Source organism: Lampetra fluviatilis, chromosome 56 (genome assembly GCF_964198595.1).
Source record: "Lampetra fluviatilis chromosome 56, kcLamFluv1.1, whole genome shotgun sequence".
In the NCBI taxonomy this organism is placed as follows: Eukaryota; Metazoa; Chordata; class Hyperoartia; order Petromyzontiformes; family Petromyzontidae; genus Lampetra; species Lampetra fluviatilis.
In genome coordinates this window covers 695,521-719,719 of record NC_136330.1, presented here as the reverse complement: position 1 = coordinate 719,719, position 24,199 = coordinate 695,521, and the positions used below count along the sequence as shown (strand labels likewise).

Genomic DNA, 24,199 nt, shown 5'->3' with positions numbered 1-24,199 from the left:
CGCATGCGTCGTGTGGCCCAGAGTAGACGCTCACCGGCAGGAAGTTGCCCCCACGTCTGCGTGGCCTATCGGAGGGCATCTCCGTCTCGTGTGTGACGCGCCTCCCATTCGCACCGCGTCCGACAATCCACACGAGACGGGAGTCGCTGACGACGTTCCTTTTTGAAGTGCACACGATGCCTTGCGCCACTCCTCTTAGCGGCTCCGAGGCAGTGGTGGAAATTCCACATTTCCATGTTCGTTGCCTCTCACACAACGTGACGCTCATCAGCCCGTCCTCGCCCACGTTCAGGATTTGAACTCGCAAAGCTTGCGGTGTGGCGAGCGGCTCGCTCTCACTGCCGGGCCACGTGGAACAAACTGAGATTCGATTTGTTTAAACAAAAAACGCAGCCGATCAAAAGATAAAACAAAAACTAAGAGGGCACTCGGCGCGTGTTCTCTGCGCGAGGCGTGCTGACGGCGATCGCGGCGTCGCTGTGAGTTTTCTTTTTCTTCACATTTCAATTCTCGCTCTGTCTGCAGCCTGACTTTCTCTGTCATGTGTGCCGGCGTTCCGTCGTCTACCTGGACGCTATCGCCGCGGTGGATTCTCGGCCCGCGTGTGCCCTGGCAATATCTCGGCAAAATCGAAGCCCCGAGAGCATCCTTTCAAGTCTGCAGCCCGGCCGCGTAATTGAAAGTGCGCTCGTGAATGCGAGCGCACCGGGCCAGTGAATGGTTCCGCGTCACAACGCAGATGCTGCCGCGCGCTATTGTGTGGTGTCTGTGTGTGGTGTCTGTGTGTGTGTGGTGCGTGTGCCTATGGGTGTCTACTGCCGTGTTCAGCGTTATCGTTGACGTCCTCAACCCCGCCGTTTCAACCGCCGAACAACAAACGAGAAGGCGAATAATGACGGTCATGCAATTTGCAAGGCGCACAATATGTGACAGACATCAGAAATTACTTATGGGCGTGGAACCAAGCTTAGTGTCGCTCGAAAGCCAGGAGATAGAAGTGGAGCCTTTAAGTGTCTCTGAAAAGTCGCGTGTCGGGTGAACGCCACCGCAGTGGGGGCGATGATGATGACGATGACGACGACGATGATGATGACGACAATGACGATGATGATGACGATGATGATAATGATGACGATGATGACGACAATGATTATGACGAATGATGACGATGATGATGACGATGATGATGATGACGACGATTATGATGACGACAATGACGATGATGATGACGATGATGATGACGATGATGATGATGATGACGACGATGATGATGACGACAATGACGATGATGATGACGATGATGATGATGACGATGATGATGACGATGATGATGACGACAATGATTATGACGAATGATGACGATGATAATGACCGCGTTCCAGACGACGGGGGCTGCCACGACGAAGTTGGTTGTGAGTCGCGCTGCTGCTGCTGCTGCTCTCGTGCCGAGTTCTGCCGTGAGCCGTAGTGCAGGGCAACAGGAGCGAGGAGAGATTTGGTGGACGACCAAAAGTATCTCTCTCCAGAGCTCCTTCTCGTCCCGGGAGTCCTTTCCGCAGCTGTAGCGTGAGCAAATGATTGCAGCGCTGCGCCTTTACCTCTTGCCCGTGTGATATTGTGAGAAGCTGCTCAGACGACGAGGCGGCGATGGCGTTGTGCGCCGAGGCTCAGTTGACCACGGGATATTCTCTCTCTCTCCGGGGCTGGGAGGTGTGGAATCCACGTCGCCGTCTCTACCCGAGCTCCTTCGCTTTCCCCACTTTCGGTTTTCAAGGCGAGCCTCGTAATTAAAAGAACGCGTCGTGGAACAGCCGAAGCACGGCAGTCGTTCACTGCACGCCGCTAATTTGTACGAGCTGCGTGGGGAATGAACTCAAAAGTTGTAGCATTCGCCGCTTTAACGTGAGATAATTAAAGTTGGTTTTAGAAGTAAGACACAGGCGCGGTTACATCTTTAGGCAGCCGAGGCAACGTTCACGCCACGAGGCAGTTTTACTCTGCCGTGGAACCACAGATCGCCGGCTCGATCCGATCTCCTGGCGCGGCAGTTGAAACAACGGCGCGCCACTTCCCTCCATCCACCCTCCCACCGCGGCCTCTACCCGCCCAGCAGCACACGTGGAGAGGCGCAGTCAGTCTCCCATCGGCAGGTCGCGTGCGGTGGTCGTTCAGTGCGGGGTACTCCCAACTCATACAAGGTGTCTTGGCCAGCATGGAAGAGTAGGCCAAAGCACCCTCTAAAGGGGGCGTGGGGGGAGGCCTCTCTCGAGCCCCCGCATGATTGTTCTTGTTTGATGTTTTATGTTAACTGGGTGGCTCAGCAATGCTTGCCACGGATCTCAATGGCGACGCATTATCCCACTTAATGAGGTTTTTTTTTATAGCCATTAATATTACACCGTGGGATCGATACACCCCGACCGTCCGGCTCCGGTAGACTCCCCCCCACCCAGCTGCTTGCACTGGTTCATGCACAATGCAGAGGTGTGCTGTTTTTGTCGCCAAATTGGTTATTAAATCACAGACGTTACGGAACGGCTGCGGACCCGCGGGTCGGTCCGCGATCCCGCGGCTACGGTAATTGAGAAGCGTGCCACCCACCTCGGCGTGACGCCACCTCGCCCACCCCCATCCCCCTCGCCCCCCACCTGCGATTGGATGCCCATCGACTGCTCTTGCACTCTCTCTGTCGACATGCAGCGAGTGCGGTCTGCTCGTTATTTATTGCCAACCCTCTCAATGGCTCGATGATGACATCGCCCGGTACGAACTCCCTCCAGCCACACCGAGCATCGGGACTGTTGTCTCGGGAGGATCCTGGGATGTTTGGCCAGTTCCATAGTTCCATTCGTGAGAGTTCGGATTTCCACTGTGGCCAGACGTCTTTGAAGACGTGGGAGTAGCCACACAAGATCTACTGATCCACTCACTGCGTGAACCCATTCACACTGCTGGGTGGATTTAGGCAAAGCAGATTTAAGAAACTTGCCCCATTGTTTCAACTGCTGCGATAGAATCGAACTGATTATCTCTGGATTGCAAGTCCAGCGTGCTGGCCATTCCACTGTGGAAGCTTCCCCCGGAGAAACCCCATGAATACGAGGCTAACACCGCACGATCATATTGAATCCTGCTCGTGGTCACCTCACAGCCAAAGCCTTCAACAGCTGATGTTCCCAGACAGTCCCCCAATTAGAAGTACGAAGCAGTCCTGCTTATCTTCCAGTATCTGATGAGATCGGGTGCATTCCAGACGAGTTGGTTATTTGAATATTTATTTTTACACGAATTATGAAAGAGGGTAATGTCTAATTTTGAAAAATATAGTTTACGGTTTAAAGATCTGTGCACTCATCCAATTAAAATTACCTATGTTTGCAAATCCATTAGCCTAATGGACACATTGTTGGAATCACTGAGCCACCAGAGTACTCACAAAAGAGGCCGGCATGTGATGTAACATTACCAGACTCCACAGTTCATGGCAGCTACAAAAAAGAAAATTGTTTAGAATAAAAAAATATATAAATATAAATGTTCCCAAACGCTATTTCATTGGGGCAGTGTTTTTTTTTACATCGCTAATGGCACTGCACTTTCCTAGAGAGAGGAAAGTCTTTCTCAATAGACCGGGCCTTGACCTGGCAGTCTTTGACGGCATTCATTTCTGAAAGAAAAATTCTAATAAATCGTCATAATCAGCCATGGTCTATCAGCTGCTGGACGAAGGCCTCCACAAGCCGGAATAAATGCCTCCACCCGATAATAAAGACATCCATTAGACGGCAGTAGTTTCGTTCTAAAGTCAACTTTTTCCCAAAATGTACCTTTGACCCAGCGACGCCATTTTACAGGCCTTTGCGTCACGTGGGGCAGAGTCTCGTGGCGCAGGACGTGACTCGGCAAAAATGTTCACTCACTCCGAGAAGAAGAGACCCCCTTTGTGTCCGACGCTTTCATTATTTATATGTTATGGTTGCTGAGCACAGGGCCCAAAGGCCCATAATTCCAAACAGCCAGCAACAAACTGCACGCTTATTGACAGTGTGATAGATAACAGTTGACATGTTTTCTTAAATTGAGTGAGGTTATTTACTATAGGATCTTGGGGAATATTACTTGTTGTGGCCTGCAGTGTGGTGAGTGGGTGAATGAGTGTGTTGGTGTGACCTGCCGTGTGGTGAATCAGTGGGTGGGTGAGTTAATGGGTGAGTGGGTGGGTGAGTGTGTGTGTGTTGTGGCCTGCAGTGTGGTGAGTGGGTGAATGAGTGTGTTGGTGTGACCTGCCGTGTGGTGAATCAGTGGGTGGGTGAGTTAATGGGTGAGTGGGTGGGTGAGTGTGTGTGTGTTGTGGCCTGCAGTGTGGTGAGTGGGTGAATGAGTGTGTTGGTGTGACCTGCCGTGTGGTGAATCAGTGGGTGGGTGAGTTAATGGGTGAGTGGGTGGGTGAGTGTGTGTGTGTTGTGGCCTGCAGTGTGGTGAGTGGGTGAATGAGTGTGTTGGTGTGACCTGCCGTGTGGTGAATCAGTGGGTGGGTGAGTTAATGGGTGAGTGGGTGGGTGAGTGTGTGTGTGTTGTGGCCTGCAGTGTGGTGAGTGGGTGAATGAGTGTGTTGGTGTGACCTGCCGTGTGGTGAATCAGTGGGTGGGTGAGTTAATGGGTGAGTGGGTGGGTGAGTGTGTGTGTGTTGTGGCCTGCAGTGTGGTGAGTGGGTGAATGAGTGTGTTGGTGTGACCTGCCGTGTGGTGAATCAGTGGGTGGGTGAGTTAATGGGTGAGTGGGTGGGTGAGTGTGTGTGTGTTATGGCCTGCAGTGTGGTGAGTGGGAGAATGAGTGTGTTGGTGTGACCTGCCGTGTGGTGAATCAGTGGGTGGGTGAGTTAATGGGTGAGTGGGTGGGTGAGTGTGTGTGTGTTATGGCCTGCAGTGTGGTGAGTGGGAGAATGAGTGTGTTGGTGTGACCTGCCGTGTGGTGAATCAGTGGGTGGGTGAGTTAATGGGTGAGTGGGTGGGTGAGTGTGTGTGTGTTATGGCCTGCAGTGTGGTGAGTGGGAGAATGAGTGTGTTGGTGTGACCTGCCGTGTGGTGAATCAGTGGGTGGGTGAGTTAATGGGTGAGTGGGTGGGTGAGTGTGTGTGTGTTATGGCCTGCAGTGTGGTGAGTGGGAGAATGAGTGTGTTGGTGTGACCTGCCGTGTGGTGAATCAGTGGGTGGGTGAGTTAATGGGTGAGTGGGTGGGTGAGTGTGTGTGTGTTATGGCCTGCAGTGTGGTGAGTGGGAGAATGAGTGTGTTGGTATGACCTGCCGTGTGGTGAATGAGTAATCTCTCATTTACTTGATACAGCTGTCGTGGCTGTGACGGTTCCACCTGAAGACGGAAGCTTGTGTTGCCTCCGAAACGTCGTGATTTTTTATTTTTATTTTATTTTACTTTTATTAATTTTAATTTTAATTTTTTACCTACGTGACTTTACCGAAAAAACCTAAGAATAGTGGGTGGGTGGGTGGGTGAGTGTGTGTGTGTTTTATGACCTGCGGTGTGGTACTTGAACAGAGTGAGGATGAGACGAAACAACTAATAAAATGGAAAATTGAAATATCACAACCCAACAATTATTCGAGTAAATATATTTATAATCGTATTTATATCATTCATTTGCAAATATATGCTTTAATAACATAATGTGCAAACATATTTTGTCATACTCATATCGCAAAGGAGCGGTGGTGCAGTGGTGAGCTCACCTGCGCTATGAACACAGATGGCTGAGTTCTGGGCCAAATCAATACGTCGCTGAATGACAAAACCAAATCAAATAACACGAAAGTTGAAACTGACCGAGCAATTAAAACTATTAAAATACCGTACATTGTGGGAGTAACTGATAAACTAGCCAGATGTTTAGAAAAACGACACATCCGAGTCAGATTTTGGCATGGTATATAGCAGGGGTCGGCAACCTACGGCTCCGGAGCCGCATGTGGCTCTTTGCGGGCTGCTTCTTGACGATATGTACGTATGTACAGTATGTACATAGATGCATTGCGGCTCTTGAAATACTGAATTTTGTACCGAATTGGAAAGAAATGGCTCTTCTTGTTATTTTGGTTGCCGACCCCTGGTATATAGGATACAAAAACGAATATCTGGGTCTAAATATGTATCACCGAAGCTATCAACAGAAGGTACCGGATTAATTGTACTTGTGGAAAATGCTATGTTGGACAGACAAGAACAATTATCAGCACGAGACTAAAAGAACACTAAAGGAATATTAAACACTCCCAAATACAACTGTGGGCAGTGGCAGAACACGCGTGCCAAGAAGGACACTCAGTTGATTTTGATCATGTTGGAGTTCTGTGCAAAACTAGTTACTACTGGCCAAGACAAATTAGAGAATCTATAGAAATTGAGATAAATTAAAATAATTTTTACAATTCGGACAGCTGCAGGCGTAGTGCTGCTTGAAAGCGAATCATCAAATATTGCTTGAATGTTTGAAAGCCTATACGAGTCACCATACGTCAATGGGGATTACCCGTACGCAGAAAATAAGAGGCACTGCTATTTTAGTGGACACAAATGACAGGAGGTACAATGACAATATGCATGGATAATATGCGTTGATTACCATATGAATAACGCAACCGGCAATGGATACCCATTGTAATTTAGATGCATTCATTAATCCCCCCCCCCTTCGCACGTGAAGGGCTCACCAGTGACGTCATCACATCTATCCCTCTATTTAAGTAACAAAACTGAAGGATTTCTGCACAAATCTGGCTGCTGTCCACCTGATGATGTCAGTCGTAATTACTGGCGAAACGTCGTACTCAGATTGTAAATGTGGTGGCTTGGCTCTCCAACGCAACCGGTGTGCTGTACTAGTGACGAATTGGCACGTTCTGTTTACGTGACAACCCTTACTAATTGGCTGTGTCGGGTGGTGGCGAGTTTAACGACACATTTATATTTGCACGATCTAACCCATATAAACCAATATTATGGATCTAATATGCTAATGTGGGGAGGAGCGGTCAAGAAAATGTATGATAATATATACATGGATACACAGACTAGAGTTTTATATATATAGCGTGTTTAAGAAAATCCTTTAATCGTCTTCCATCGCACTGCGCCGTTTTTCATCTAATGCGGAATAAGCGCAAGTCCGAAAAGTGCTCAGCCCCTCCCGCTAGCCCCTGGATCCTAAGAGCCCCTTTGTGGATCTCGTTCTGAGCGTGCCGCGGGCTCGTAAAGCGGCAGCTGTGGCGGCATCACCAAGAGCGCCCTCCTCCAGCCTCTCCCCTCCGTGTACCGCCGTCGGCCTCCACGAGCCTCGGGCATTGCCACGGAATTCCAGGAATGCCATCGCTTCCGTCCTGGGTCACGGCGTGTCGCGCATCGCCGAGATGACGAGCGACGTCATCATACAAAGAGCGTCTTTATTCAATGCACGATCCACCCACCCCATCAACCGCTTACCCCCTCGACCGTTTGGTTGTGAGCGGTGTGGGGGGGGGGTGCCGATGTCCCACCCTGTAGGCCGCACGGCGCTCCAGGAGCGGGGGGGGGGTCTTGTCTGCCCGCTTGCGTGAGTGAATGAGCGCTCTTGTTTCATTCACAGATGTGTGAAGGCACCCGTGGGTCGACGTTACTAATAGCGATACCGAGTGGGACAACAAAGGTCACCGTCATGTCCTGCTCAAGAGAGCATTGAGCCATTGGTGCTCATCTCCTGTTTAGAGGCCTGAGCCAGTCGGTGGAATCTCAACATTCCTAAGTTGGGGGGGGGGTGGGGAGTTCATCAAAAGAACGACCGCTCTTGACTTCCCAAGATTGTGTTACTTATTGTAGCGACTCCGCAGAGCTGAGTCAAGCCCCCAATCAGGACTTAAACTCGCCCCCTGCCGCTTGCGAGCGGCCCGTCCGCTCTGCCACTGAGCCACCGCGTCTACAAAGCAGTGATGGTCGTTTGCACATTTGGAACGTGCACGCTCTTGTGGCACGAGGCATCAGGAAGGCGCTCTGTTTCACAGACAGGTATCGTCTGCCAGTGGGGGCGACGTTGCTCCGTGGTTTTACACCGTGGAATCGATACTCAATGGAGGCATTTGACGAGTTCTTGCTTTAAAATGTGGACCGTGCGGCCGGCACGCAGTGGCCTCGAGCAGGGTTCGGCAACCTGCGGCTATGGAGCCGCGTGCGGCGCCTCTTTAAGGAGTGCTGCGTGAGACGGTATTCACATCGCATTGCGCTCTTGAAGTATTGTTTTTTATTTTAACCGAATTCGAAAAAATTAAAAATCCTGTCGTTATCTTGGTTGGCGACCCCTGGTACTCTACAAGAATGTCGCGGCACGTGTGACCTCCGCTGTGAAGCGGACGGCGCCGTAGAGTTCACGGAGAGCCCAGGGGCGGCCGCTGGGCTCGAACCGCGAAGCCGTCCAACGAGCGGCAGGCCGCGTGCGCTGTGGCCCCGGCAAGGACGGTGGCAGCAGACGCTGCAGCGGGATCGCGAGACTATCCGGACATTATGCGAATGCGTTGATATGCCTTGCAACAATAAATCTGGGTCCCGCAAATGCGAAATAATATTGCGTCACGCGCAGACATGTTCTTGATCGTAATTTTTGTCGTTTTTCCGTCACACTAAATTAACTTAAAGCGCCTCGTTCAGAAATACTTTTGGACCTTCACAAAGGTCACGCGGTGAATCCCCATCTGCGCCACGCAGGAATTGCCACCCGTCCATTGGTAGCGCTCTGCTGATGCACCCCCCCCCCCCCCCGTGCCCCCACCCCTGAACCACCCTCCGGCCCCATCCGGGCCCCTTACGAGCTTGTACATCAACTGAAGAAACAACTTCTCATAGAGGAGTGTCTTTGTGTGTGTGTATTATTGGAACATGAGCCTGGAGTTCGTGAAGAATTAGCTTTGAAGATGTTCGAGGCTGAAGTATGGACGAGAAGCAACGGAGAAACGTAATCAGTCTCATCAAGTGATGAGCTCTCCCTGCGAACTTCCTCTGCAGCTCGTCCCTTCAGTCACATCAAAGTGTTCCACGCAGCTGGTTGCGCAATTTCCCTGGCAGGTACCGCTGAATTCCATTACCACCCCCAACACACACCCCGCTCAATACAAATTAAACAAAACTATTAATATGGAAATATTTTTTTCGAAGAATGTTCATAATAACTGCGCATTCACAAAGCTGCGTTACAGCTCGGTAAAATGATGACAAAAACACGAATAGAACAAAAAACATCCCATAGACACGAAGAATGCTTTGAATCTATTTGTATCGCCTTCATGAATAAAACATTAAACACAAGCCACAGTAGTTGTGATTGTGGTCTAAAAACCCCACACTACGGACCGCACAGTAAACCCACTGTCGTCTGCGCTTCTTCAACGCAGGAGGTGGAGGCACATCGACACGACACTGAACTCTCTCTCTCTCTCTGCTGAAGCCCTCTCGTCGTGGCTAGCAGCAGCAGCAGGCAACCACGGTGGCATCGAGCTCCTGAAGTCATCGCCATACGCGAGAATATAATCCGATTTTTTTTTATTCTATTCTAGATTTGAAGCTTTCGTGACTGCAAGGATTCATATTCTTAGGTTTTTAAAGTAAAAATTAATTCTAGATTGTTATATTTAATCACTACTTTCAATGCACTCTATATGTATCTTTTTTTTATCCAGCCTATGGGCCCCACTCACACCAGCTGCACGCACGTACCGTACGGCTCGCCTGCCCACGAACCATCAGCGGGCTTTGCCCATTTCTGTTGCCTTCGTCATCACACTCCAAGAGAGGCAAATTACAAAACTTCGCCGGTGAGGGACGTCGTGCATTTAGCACTCGGTATGCTGTCACACAGCGGTGCTGTGCTCAGCGCTCTGCACTTGCGACGCGGTGCTCGCCGGTTCGATCCCAGCTCCCGGGCGTGACTATCGCAAGACACAAGTTTCCGTGACTCCCAGCGGTGTAAACGGGTTCGCCGCAGCGAGTCAACTGCGGAGGTTGCGTGTCGGTGCGCTAAGGTGTGAGGGTGCCCCCACCCCTACCGAGAAGTGGGAAGAGGAGGCCCTCGATAGCAGCTCTCTCGAACTCCCTCTCGTGGAGGCCCATCCGATCGCAGTGGCGTCAGCAAGGGATAGTCGGGTTCCTTAACATATGATGTTAATATTTCCCATTATCCTGTTTGTTTATATTTAATGATTTTCTTATTTGGTGCCGCCGCTGTGTGTAATGATTTCCGCCGTGTAATTCTGTGTTATTTGTACCCCGGGTGTCGCTTGCAAGGAAGGCGCCACATCTCAAAGGGCTGTCACCGAGTTATAATTCCCCTAATTGATTTGCCAAAGTGTCTGTGGACAGGTTCATGAAAGTTGTGTTTTTTTTAATGAGTATTTAATTGAAAGCGCTCGTATCATGAAAAGAAAAAAAATGGGGAAATGGCATTTATAATTTCGCTAAACATATGCAACGTGTGCATCACTTGAAGGGCATTGTGTTTTGAAATGTTCAGGGACGTCATTGCTCGAAGGGACGATAGAACGCGCAAGAGAGAATACGTCCGCTGCGGAGATGGAGCGTTGGAATCAGCTCTCGTCCAGAGTAGGAGCTAGGTGGAGTTGTCACATCTTAGGAGCGTGACTTGGGGTGCCTTCATCCATTTACTCACTCACGTGCTGCAGAACAGGGGTACAACATATAAACTCCACGCAGAAAAACTCCCGAGTCGGGAATCGAACCGCTTCGCTACTCTGCTGCCCAAGTACTGATGCTCAACAACAACAACAGCAGCAGCCACCCGCCCCGCCACCACCTCGGATCTGCCCCCGGCCGCAGGACACAAAGCGGCCTCCAGCTAACGCGCAGCAGTCTGGCGAGCGAGCAGGTTGGAGAAGCCGCGAGGCGACTCTGAAGTGGAGGCCTCAGCGGCCGGGCGACCTCGGGAGCGGCAGGCGGCGGCGCGCAAAACCAACAGGAGCGCGTCGCCGCCGCTCGCAATCACCATCACGCGATTCGCCTCGCACATGAAGGCAACGCACACGGCAACTGGGACAATAATAACTCACAACACGTTGGCGGGGGTGGGGGTGTCAGAAGCATGCGTAAAGCTAATTACGGGGACTTTGAGAATTTCTGTTTGAACAAATGATGTTTTATACGTCTTTGTTTTGACGGGGGGGGTGAAAATAAATAAATAGTTTTCTATAAACGTCGCTGCTGTTACGATCACCGCTGCTCCATAGCGGACGGGTGCGTGGGTAAGGAGCGAAGAGGGCGCTGAATGCGATGCCTCGTCGCGAGTTGTGGGCGCTGTGGATCAGTCCCGGGCCCCCGAGGGCGGCTCGCACACGTCCGCCTCCTCGGCTCTCAGTCTTGGCCTTAACATCACGGGGTAGAGGCCCTCATCTCTGAGCTCCAAAAATACTCGGGGCACATCATGGGAAGTCGAGGGATGTCTCACAACACCAGCTACGCGCTGGTGTTGTTCTCGTTATTATTGCGCCTGGACTTGTTCATGTCCTGGCGCTGATGGGCAGAATTCCCAGGGCAGCAACCGCTGCCCCCTCACCCCGAGGGCGATGCTGGGACAATCGGGAATGGGTGAGCGACCGTGGTTGTCGCGATCGGCGATCGACCGCGAGTGAGGCCGAGTGCGGCGGTGCCGTTTGATGTCAACGCCATCGCCGCCTCGTCCGGGAGTTGGCGCCAGCAGCGCGCGACGGAGCACGCCGCACGTGGCCTCGATGGCGCGATGGCGAGCAGCGGCAGAGAGTTCTCGATTCCTGCTCACGACCAAGAACGACGGCGGCGAACATTTAATCCGCGCCTGGGCCTTCCCTGGACTTCGATGAGTACTCGGTGCGGTGTGCAAACATCAGCACTGGGGAGACAAAGGTGGTCGAGCGTGGTGTTGGCCACCCACCCCCTTGCGTGTCGTGCCGGCCTTCATAGATGCTCGCTAGCAGCACTTGCCTGCGCAGCCTGTTGAATGCTATACGGGGGATCTTTGTCTTTGTGTGACGTAGCGAAGTCGTGTGCGCGATGGCGGCGGTGTTTGTGAACGCATCAATCACATCGCTCGCCTGTCCTTCACAACCCATTACGATTGGCCCGGCTTGTTCAATCACTTTATTTTTTATTCCGCTCCAAGGTAATTGCATTATTAGTAACAAAATAGCAATGCACGGGTTAAATTAAGTTATCTAAATCTCACCTGCGTGGGGTGTTTAATGAGAAGTTTAATTACAGTCAGCGCCTGTCGACCGTGCCGCCTACTTACGCATGGATATTTATGAAAATCAATCAAATCCGCCAGAAGCTTTGGTATTAAAACGTGAGTCGTGTTCAAGGTGCCAAGCGCGACACTCTCCCATCGGCCGCCCGCGTGTCCCAGTGACAGAGCGAGCGACTCGCAGTTGGAAATGTGCGAGTTCAAGAGCCTTGTTCGGAGATGGGGGGGGGTGTGAGTTGACTCAGTCACCCACCGTCGTCCCTCTGCCGTGGATGGAATGAGTCACCTCTTCGCCGTGAAGAAGTCAACAACGATTGACCCGTGGTTGATCGACTCGCGCCCGTCACAGGAACGTGGCGCTTCCACCGCTCGCTCGTTTTGAGCTTTAAATCACGTGGGAGGTTCGTGGCTTGGCGCACGGCGCGTTCAGGGCCCCGCTGTGATTGCGGGCGGCTGTGATGGAGCACGGCGACGCGTGCCGGTGCCCGCTTGGCACGAGCGCGTGGCAGCCGCATGCTGCCGACACCTGTGGCGCGCGCGAGTGCAGCGCTGCTGGCAAGGTGGCAGCCGTGGCGACAGCAGCAGGGGGAGCTGGGGGGGTAGGGGGAGCTGGGGGAGTAGGGGGAGCAGGGGGAGCTGGGGGAGTAGGGGGAGCAGGGGGAGTAGGGGGAGGCGACTCCCCGGGCAGAGGGACCGAACGGACGCGGTGGCCACAGCGATGACCGGGTGCCCTCCAGCAGAGCGCCAAGCATCGCGAGCTCCATCGCCCCCCCCCCCCCCAGAGGCGTCCGTGGGGGGCGATGAAGGAGGAACTCGCCCCGGTGCGCTCTAGCACTCGGCCACGCCGTGCCGGTGTGTGCCACCTTCGTGTCACCGTCGCGCGCTCTAGCACTCGGCCCTGCAATGGCTCGTCAGGCCGCTGCTGGCGGAAGGGCCTACACTCGGCGAAGCTCTCGAGATGGTTATGTTTGGCCTACTCTTCCACGCCGGTCAGACGTTTTAACCTCTCTTCCAACAAGCATTTATAGAAAGGCTAAAGGTGCAGCCTTGCAATTGCTTGTTCATGCCACTGCTCAGAGAACGGCCTCAACTGGAGGAAGCCCTCGTGTGCCCTTCTCGGTGAGGCTCATTGTTGGCCCCCTCTGGCATGCTGGTCACAGACGTATTGGAAGAGGTTGAGTGCCCATTCTTTACCCCACCAATAACGCGACCGGCCGATTGACGAACTTCGATGCACACATTTGTACCGCCGGGTTAGTGTGGAAGTTGGCAGCCTTCAAGCGGCCCACGCTGCTCGGTGATAAATCGCGACGAATCCCATCATCGACACAGCGACCGGACATCGATCAACGGTCTCCCGGCTTCCAGAGCAACAACTGCTGGGTGGACAGAGGCGGCGGGGGTGGGTGATTTAAGAGAGTTGCGACACTGCGTGAGAACGTTGACAGTTCCTTAAATGTGGCCACAAAGTTGTCTGAGAGTTCATTGAGAGGAAGGCGACGAGGCGCACGGGGTCTCACCGGCGCTCAGGGGCAGAGACGATCGAGCTGGCATCGCTACGGCCGGCGTCACGTTCACACGTGCCCAGGAATAATCCACAACAACAAACAACGGTGAAACCATCAGTACGAAAAATATATACAGAGAGCCAACGCATGTTCCTGTTTTATCTCTTGTTTTGCCTGTTCCCGAATGTCATTACAGTTTGTGCGCCCGGCGTCAATGTCAGAGTGCAGAAGCTCCTCGCACGAGCAGCCCGGGTTGGCTGAGCGCCGTACCCCCGAAGCTGCCGCCATCGTCTGTAACTCCCTCCCACCGCACACCACGCAGCCTCATCCATCACGCATCATCCACCACGCAGCCTCATCATCCACCACGCAGCCTCATCCACCACGCGGCAGCATCCACCACGCAGCCACATCCACCACGCAGCCTCATCATCCACCACGCAGCCTCATCATCCACCACGCGGCCTCATCATCCACCACGCAGCCTCATCCACCACGCGGCCTCATCCACCACGCAGCCTCATCATCCACCACGCGGCCTCATCATCCACCACGCAGCCTCGTCATCCACCACGCAGCATCATCCACCACGCGGCCTCATCATCCACCACGCGGCATCATCATCCACCTGCAAACAGCAGCTCCAGGCTCTCGTGTCCACGCTCTCACCTGTCCAAGCCCTCACCTGTCCAAGCCTGCACCTGGTCCAGGCCATGAACTCGTTCAGGCTCTCACCTGGTTCAGGCTCTCACCTATCTATTCCCTCACCTGTACCATATCATGACCTCGTTCAGGCTCTCACCTCGTGCAGGCTCTCACCTATACCAGGCCATTACCTCGTTCAGGCTCTCACCTGGTTCAGGCTCTCACCTGTACCAGGCCATGACCTCGTTCAGGCTCTCACCTGGTTCAGGTCCTCACCTATCTAGGCCCTCACCTGTACCAGGCCATGTTCTCGTTCAGGCTCTCATCTGGTTTAGGCTCTCACCTATCCAAGCCTGCACCTGGTCCAGGCCATGAACTCGTTCAGGCTCTCATCTGTTCAGGCAATACGAGAGACTTGAAGTTCTGGCTCCGCGCCTCTGAGTTCTCGATTGAACGCTGCGTCAAATTGCCGATTGCGCCCGTCACAAATCGTGGGTATTATTTATTTGGTTATTATGATACGGTTATTTATTCACAATGAGTGGGGCTAATTTGCTGGAATTGCTTTGCGGGCAAGTTATTTTGCGCGTTTGATGAGGCGCCGCGTTTTTTTTATGTTTGTTAAATCTCCGTGTGAAGGTTTGTTAAATATTAATGCCGCAATTAGTTTTGTTTGCAAGTATTCCCCTCCGTGTGCCGTGAACAAACAGCCGTGTGTCACACACACGCACGCACACACGCACACACGAACACACACGTACGTGCACACGCGCACACACGAACACACACGTACACACACACACACGAACACACACGTACGCGCACACATACGCACGCATGCACTTACACACGCACGCACACATACGCACGCATGCACTTACACACGCACGCACACACACGTACGCACACACACACACGCACACACACACACGCATGCATACACGCACACACACGCACACACACGCATGCATACACGCACACACACACACGCATGCATACACGCACACACACGCACACACACACACGCACACACAAACGCACACGCACACACACACACGCATGGCCCATACTACATCATCCTGTCTTCCATCACAAGATGTCACTATCGCTCCTGTCACGGTTTTACCAACTCTTTAATATTTTATGCTCGTTTTTCCCCCAAACGACCGTTGATAGGATGCATCAATATATAATTGTAGTGGGGGGGGAGTGGGTGCGCAAACAAAAATACATCGAATAATTTTATTTCGCGCACCTTTAAACTATTTATTTATTTATCTTTATTTTTTGTGTGTTACCGCTTTTTCGAGGGTTATTACTTTGGAGGCGGTGCGACGGGCGCTTGATAGCGAGTGATTTATGAGCGCAGCTCTCCGGCTCGTTCACCCGCAGAGTGTAACAGTCGTGTTAACTTTAAACAGGGTGGTCAACAGCGCTACTATCCATGTCCTCGGTCGGTTTTGGTCTCCAGGGGGGCAGACATCGGGAGCGACAGAGAGGGAGGACTCGTCACGTGTCGCCCACCCCGTGGCTGCCCGCTTTGTCAAGGCGCTCCGGCACGAGAGAGATTCACCGACAAACAACAAACTCGCGACCCCCGCCACTAACGAGTTAAAGACGAATCTGGTCACACGCAGGCACACACACACACACATCTGCCGTGTTAAATACGACGCACCCCAATGCAGTTGTACGAATCTGGTGACACACATCGACTGGAGATCTGTGCAAAAAGAGCTTCAATGCTCATCGGATTCCTCCAGTCGAAATAAAGACTCAGTTTCAAAAATAAATCTAAATATATAACAGAAATATAATTATTGCATTTATAGAGCGCGATCGTCGTTCATGCACTTTGCATTTCTCACAATCGCTGAGCTGGAAGGCAGCCAGGCGGTGCCACCAACCATATCTCTGTAATCCTCTACGTGTTTAGATGTCATCAGCCAGTGAGTGAATGCGCATACATGTGGGAGGAGCACCCTGAGAAACCACAAGCATGCGAGGAAGCAACACGCTATCCCAGGGACACGGGTTTTATCAGTCCACACTTCGCTGCACTGCATTCTGTTGGCGAGCTGGGGTACTGTACCTGGCCACAATGTGTCATGTGCGCAGTGAACCAACAACCCCCACAGGGCTGCATGTCTACAGGGAGCAGGTAGCCACCACTGCCGCAGCCATGAATGTTACAACCTCAGCAAGCTGTCCGCGCCTCGCTCTGGTGCTGTCGAGGATAGTTCGCTTTTCTGCAGATGCTCACAGCAGCCCCTCCAACACTAAATATGCATTTAAATAAAATGCAAGACATTTAGTTTGAAATTTAAAGCAATGTACTGTGGACATACTTTCGCCCTGCCAGATGAATGTGGAATTTCCGTAATTTGGCTCAGAACCTATCCACACTCGCCTGAAAGACTTTGATTATGCAACCTCATCATTATCATTACCAATAGTGCCGGTGAAAATATCTCAGTCAGTTCACGCAGGGGAACAAAATCTCGGAAAGTTAATAGATTTACTTTAACGATTCATGATTGAGTTGTGGGTCAGATTGCGTGAGTACAACATGTGTCGTAAACCCTCCTCCACCCGACACAGCGAATGGCAACTGTCTGATGATTCTGGTTGTAAATACCGGAAAGACGTCGGACTAAGTTGGTAAATGCCGTCGATCGCTGTCCAACAACCTGTGGTGCTGAAGCAGTGCTTTATGGGCCACGCTAGCTCTCGTGACAACTTTATTAGCTGGCTGCGTTGGGTGGAGGAGGGTACATGACACAGCTTTTAATGACGCGATTTGACCCAAAAATAAATTACGAGTCGTAAAATTAGTCACGAAAGTCTCCGGGTTATTATTTAGTTTTAGAACAAGCAATACACATACATATTAATTACGGAAGCGTATCGCGCAAGTGTTGCAGACCGTGTCGTGGTTGTTTATTAATCTGCATGCATGCCTCTTGGTGACAAGCAAGATTCATGCCATCCTTCCACGGAAGCCCATCCATCGCGCGCCCACTCTCGTCTCAAGGTGAGTTCAATTTATTTTAATTACACAAAGTGCCTCCGACTTTGTGTAATTAAAATACCCGTAACAAGTACACTCGGGCAGGGCATGCGGCGCGGTGGCCTCTCTCTCGGTGCAACCGCAGCCAGAGAGCCGCGTGCAGCCGTGTCCCCGTCGATACGGCAGAGGAGACACTGCCAGGTCCATAGAAACAAAACTGACATTGACCCTGTGTGTGATTGTGAATTCAAAGCCAAGAATCCCACGCCGCATTTCAACCGGTATTGTCTTGTGGTAAAATAATGGAATGGATTTGCTCTTGGTATGGTGAGTCAACATGTGTCTCAAAGTGCACCTAGCCTGGCACAGGCGCCCTGGTGACGTCACTGTCACTTCGTGGCGAATGGCGGTGGTGTTGGTATTGATTCGTAAACATGTGTTATTCTTACGGTTTAAAAACAAAAAATATTTACAGCTTTAACCTTGGTTGGGAAATAAGACGTCATTTGTGTGAGACGATGACAAAGCGTGTCTTTTTTTTCCGGACAATGTACCGCTGAATGAAGGAGAGCAACATCGCGTTTGAGAAAATCAAGTGCGCGTGTTTTGCTGCGGTTTGAATGCAATTGGGATCTCACATTCGTTTGTAACCTGCTTAGACTTTAAACAATAAATAAGCGCTTGTGCAGGAATGAAAAGAAACCTTGCAGATTGTGTTGCACACACACACACACTAACATGAACACACTTACGAAGATTAACACACGCCATGATATTCACTCACTCCCGAATATGTACTCACTCGCTCGCACACTTACTGCCACGCATAGCTTTACTCGCTCGTTCACACATTCACACACACTCGCTCACTCATACACTCATTCACACGCAAAGACAAAGATCCCCCGTATAGCCTGTAACAGACTGTCGGGACAAGTGTTGTTAACGAGCAGTACCTATGAAGGGCGGAATGGCACACGAGGAGGTGGGTGGCCAGCACCACGCCCGGCCGCCTTTGTCTCCCTAGTGGCGATGTTTCACTTGTACCAGCTAGTCACTTGAGATGATCATGACTCACACACTCAGGCACAGCGCACAACAATGCACACATCCGGAGTGCGGTCGGAGGACACCTCCGCCGGTGGAGCTGTCCTCGCGCCGACCCTACCCCTCGCCGTGGTGGTGGTGGTGCTGGGTGGTGGTGGTGGGTGGTGGGTGGTGGTGGTAGCCGTGTTTTCTCACCGGCTGCTGTGAGTGTCGGGGAAGGCGAGTCACCTACCTCCTTTCCTACATATTTTCTTGCCCGGCTTTCTTGCGCATTCCTTGGATATTCGTTTGACTGAAAAAGTGAATAGAAACTAGAAAATAAGATTTGCTCCCAGGGCCAGGCCGGGAAGACGAAGAAGACCGAGACGAATAAAAAAGGAACATGCAGCACGTCGCTGTGAGGGGGGGGGCGGGGGGGGGCTGGGGGTGGTGGGGTCCCACAGTGAACCCGCCCCCTGTCTCGAGTCACCGGGATGAACTTATCCACCGCTACCTCCCCTGCTTCGCTCATCAGCGCCGGCAAAGCGGCGGCGTTCCGTGGCGTGGGGAGGGAAAGTGGGGAAACTCGGGCGGTGGCGCTATGGACTATGGCGGGTCCCGTGAGTTAACGTCCTCACTACATCTCTCGTCTGTCTCTCTCTCTCTCGCGCGCGTTACGGCCGCGCTGTGTACTACTGCACGCTGGGGGGTGGAGGAGGAGGAGGTGGATGGGTGGGTGGGGCACGCGCGTCTCGTCTCAGTTTATCGCCGGCGCAGAATATGCACGCTCACTTAAATCCCGCTGATCCCGGACAGATCTTTGGGGCACCCGGGATTCTTTTTACCGGATCGGATTTGTGATTTCATTTCGATCGTTACCATTTTGTTCCCCGCGCGACTCTCGGGGCGAGCAGCGAGTGGCGTCGTTAAGGCCTCGAGCTTTGCTCGTGTTGCCCCTCTGTGCCACACCGGCACCGTGCGTGGCTTGGCGGACATCAGCAAAAGTTCTGAGAGCACCGGAGCTCGCAGGGCAGCATGGAAGAGCGCGCACACACACACACGCACACACACACGCGCACACACACACACGCACACACACACATGGAGCGCCGTTGGCATCTCTCTCTCTTTTCAGACAACGCTGAGATTTGACACCTAACGTCTAGCGCTCCTAAACACGCTGTTGTGTTTTACCATAGATCTTGGTGGTAATGTGAACCTGTTTGCGGTCCCATTTAATGGAATTTTCAGCGCTATTTTATGCTTGTGTATTGCAGCAATATGTTCAGCAGCTCGATGCCAATGTGCAGGTCTGCTGCTGCTACTGCTGCTGCTGTTGACCACTACGAGAGGGCTTCAGCAGAGAGAGAGAGTTCGTGTCGCGGCGCTGTTGCAGGAGCGCAAACCACAGTGGGTTCACTGTGCACGCCCCGCCATTACTACTGCGGCTTGTGTCTCGAATTTAACAATTGTGAAGGAGATGTACGATGTCTTTGGAACTCAAGAACCCTTTGAATCTCATCACGTTCGCTTTAATTGTGTTTAACTTTGAACTCTAGAAACGGGTTGTCGGTATGACGTGTCACTCCTCTGTGTTCGTCTGTTTGACCCAGGTCACAATAACCTCTTTCCTGGTCTTCAAGGAACTGAAATTATATCTCTAATAAGAATTATTGGCGTGATTGTGACCATTTTGAGTATCGCAATCATATTGCCTGAGAAATGACAATTAATTCTTAATGGTATGTTATCAATTTGCAAAGAGCGGTATGTTTTTTTAATTCTATATTTCTATTACGAATTGACGTGAAAATAGACTCACAATGTGACCACACGTTCTCACGTACCGATTTACATTTGCAACGACCCCAAACACAATTGCAGTATCATCGCCCAAGCTCTCCCAGTTGTATTCGTGTCTAGGCGGCATCGACGCCTCGCGTAATGTATGTAAGTATGTTAAACTTCTTTCGCACCGTACGTAGCCAACATGGGTGATGAACCCGGCTATAGCCCAAACAACTGCGCAGCGAAACGTCCACGACTCTGAACGACGCGTCATGTACAGCGTGGCCACGACGTCCCTTGGCATAACACATTTATTCACGATCTCTTTTCGTTTTGAATGCTTTTTCAAAGTGGGATTCTGAACGTGGCAGGCCCGGGGGAGTTGACGACGGAGGAGAGAGACGAGGGGCGGGCGGGCGTCTGCCTTCACGGCCGTGGCAGAGTCTCCAGACGAGCTGTGAGCACCGACGAACCACATTTTACTCAGCGCATCGGGAAACCTCCTCCTCCTCCTGCACGCGAATCGTGACGGGCGTGACAAAACGCCGTCGTCCAAGAGGAGGGAGCGTGATCGCCGCAAAGCATTCTGGACTTATGACCCAGCATGCATCGCGTGCGGAGCGGATTGGCCTCGTGGAAGCGGCATTGAGTTCGGTTCCACTCAGCCACAGAAATCGAACGGTGGGAGGGAGGGGGCGGAGTGCATTGTTTCATTTTTCATGCAAAGGGTCTTTGAGGCCACTCTGTGGTTGTGTTCACGAGGCTATCGGGTAAATGCGCAACGCTGGGTTGTGCCACGCCAGACCCACAAGGTGACGCTTCGGGCTAAATGTGTTTATTCGAAGCAGAGCTTACTGAGATTGCCAAGAGAGAGAGAGAGCCGTATGGTTTTGATAGGGTCGTCATTGCAGACATTTCTCTGATACGAAGAAGGATCATTGCCCGAAACGTCACCTAATTTGTTTCTGTTCTTTTTTATCGCAGCAGTGTTGACGAACGTGTCGAGTTGATGTTATTGTTGTCGTCTGTGCTTGTGCGGCGTCACAAGAATAATCTGCTTGACAGTTTATTTTGAAGTCAATTGTTTAACTATATATCCCACCACCACCCGACATTTGGCAAATTAGGCCAAACGTTGACAATTGTAAGACAATTGTCAAGAATTGTCTCGCCTTTCAACGGAATCGGCTTTGTGAACACACAAAATCAATCAGCACATCTGCCCACGCGTTGGGTGCTGGAGGGTTATCAGTTCACGACTGACATGATACCCACACGGTGACCTAACTCAAAAGAATCCAGTGATGAATCATGACATTGGTCGTAAAAAATATCAACAATAAACAAGAGGTTTAATATGACTGCCGTACAATAACAATAATCTATAGCTGAGCAAGGAGAGGACAATGTGACACCCCTTTTGCCCAATTGAGAGATGGCCACCGTCTATGATGAGGAGCCGGCGAGAGTCAAACGCAGTCCTTAGCCCCAGCGGCCCCCCTCACCCCGCCACGCTCGGGCAGCACGCACACCGACTGCCCCCTCCCCTCGCCATGCGTATCGCCAATCACTGCTGCTGCCCCCCCCCCCCTTCTCCTCCCTGCCCTGCGCCCTTCTCGATTTTTGATGACTACTTGGGAGTCACCCCTTTGACCTTTCTCGCCCAAATCCCATGGAGAATGGAGAGCGAGAGACCTGCAAAAACGCCACAGTCCCCCTTTAAAAATAAACAGCGGGCGAGTGGGGAGGTGATGTGGGGGGAGCTGTCTTGAATGTCACCGAAGGCGCTTGAGTGGCAGGAGGTCTTGCCAATTAGACGCGGTGGCCGTTCTGATTCTGGGCGGCGTTGGGCGGGGGGCAGTGGGGCGTCGTGGAGGGGGGGGGGGCTTCCTTGTGCCAATTATCGGGGAGAGGTGATCAATAATGGCGCCCACTGTGAAGGCAGCGCGGACCGCAGAGTGTGTGGATGACGCAACGTTGTAGTGTGTGTGTGTGACGACGTTGTAGTGTGTGTGTGTAACAACGTTGTAGTGTGTGTGTGTGACAACGTTGTAGTGTGTGTGAGTAACAACGTTGTAGTGTGTGTGGGTGACAACGTTGTAGTGTGTGTGTGTGACAACGTTGTAGTGTGTGTGAGTAACAACGTTGTAGTGTGTGTGGGTGACAACGTTGTAGTGTGTGTGTGTGACAACGTTGTAGTGTGTGTGAGTAACAACGTTGTAGTGTGTGTGAGTAACAACGTTGTAGTGTGTGTGTGTGACAACGTTGTAGTGTGTGTGAGTAACAACGTTGTAGTGTGTGTGGGTGACAACGTTGTAGTGTGTGTGTGTGACAACGTTGTAGTGTGTGTGTGGGTGACGACGTTGTAGAGTGTGTGGATGACGCAACGTTGTAGTGTGTGTGGATGACGCAACGTTGTAGTGTGTGTGTGTGACAACGTTGTAGTGTGTGTGGGTGACAACGTTGTAGTGTGTGTGGGTGACAACGTTGTAGTGTGTGTGAGTAACAACGTTGCAGTGTGTGTGGGTGACAACGTTGTAGTGTGTGTGGGTGACAACGTTGTAGTGTGTGTGTGTGACAACGTTGTAGTGTGTGTGTGGGTGACGACGTTGTAGAGTGTGTGGATGACGCAACGTTGTAGTGTGTGTGGATGACAACGTTGTAGTGTGTGTGTGTGTGACAACGTTGTAGTGTGTGTGGGTGACAACATTGTAGTGTGTGTGTTTGACAACGTTGTAGTGTGTGTGGATGACAACGTTGTAGTGTGTGTGTGTGACAACGTTGTAGTGTGTGTGGGTGACAACGTTGTAGTGTGTGTGAGTAACAACGTTGTAGTGTGTGTGTGGGTGACGACGTTGTAGAGTGTGTGGATGACGCAACGTTGTAGTGTGTGTGGATGACGCAACGTTGTAGTGTGTGTGTGTGTGACAACGTTGTAGTGTGTGTGTGGGTGACGACGTTGTAGAGTGTGTGGATGACGCAACATTGTAGTGTGTGTGGATGACGCAACGTTGTAGTGTGTGTGTGACAACGTTGGAGTGTGTGTGTGTGTAACAACGTTGTAGTGTGTGTGGGTGACAACGTTGTAGTGTGTGTGTTTGACAACGTTGTAGTGTGTGTGTGTGTGACAACGTTGGAGTGTGTGTGTGTAACAACGTTGTAGTGTGTGTGGGTGACAACGTTGTAGTGTGTGTGTTTGACAACGTTGTAGTGTGTGTGTGTGACAACGTTGTAGTGTGTGTGGGTGACAACGTTGTAGTGTGTGTGTTTGACAACGTTGCAGTGTGTGTGTGTGTGTGACAACGTTGTAGTGTGTGTGTGACAACGTTGTAGTGTGTGAGTGACAACGTGGTAGTGTGTGTGTGTGACAACGTTGTAGTGTGTGTGTGTGACAACGTTGTAGTGTGTGTGGATGACGCAACGTTGTAGTGTGTGTGTGTGACAACGTTGTAGTGTGTGTGTGTGTGTGACAACGTTGTAGTGTGTGTGGGTGACAACGTTGTAGAGTGTGTGGATGACGCAACGTTGTAGTGTGTGTGTGTGTGTGACAACGTTGTAGTGTGTGTGTGTGTGGGTGACAACGTTGTAGTGTGTGTGGATGACGCAACGTTGTAGTGTGTGTGGGTGACAACGTTGTAGTGCGTGTGTGTGTGTGTGACAACGTTGTAGTGTGTGTGGGTGACAACGTTGTAGAGTGTGTGGATGACGCAACGTTGTAGTGTGTGTATGTGACAACGTTGTAGTGTGTGTGTAACAACGTTGTAGAGTGTGTGGATGACGCAACGTTGTAGTGTGTGTGTGTGACAACGTTGTAGTGTGTGTGTGTGTGGGTGACAACGTTGTAGCGTGTGTGTGTGACAACGTTGTAGTGTGTGTGGGTGACAACGTTGTAGTGTGTGTGTGGATGACGCAACGTTGTAGTGTGTGTGTGTGACAACGTTGTAGTGTGTGTGTGTGGGTGAC

At 51.6% G+C, this 24,199-nt stretch overlaps 1 protein-coding gene across 7 annotated transcripts in view; it reads right to left on the bottom strand.

The window, feature by feature from the left end:
* The window catches only part of LOC144950051 (neuroligin-3-like), a 267,381-nt gene that overhangs the window by 208,049 nt on the left and 35,133 nt on the right, over window positions 1–24,199 (bottom strand). For 5 of the 7 annotated variants that reach the window (XM_078880033.1, XM_078880034.1, XM_078880032.1 and 2 more), the window contains one exon: window positions 18,702–18,761. The exons of the other annotated variants lie outside the window; for them this stretch is intronic. In XM_078880033.1, coding sequence (XP_078736159.1) covers window positions 18,702–18,761 — 60 coding nt within the window. The remainder of the gene's footprint in view (window positions 1–18,701; window positions 18,762–24,199) is intronic. 7 annotated transcript variants of the gene reach the window in all.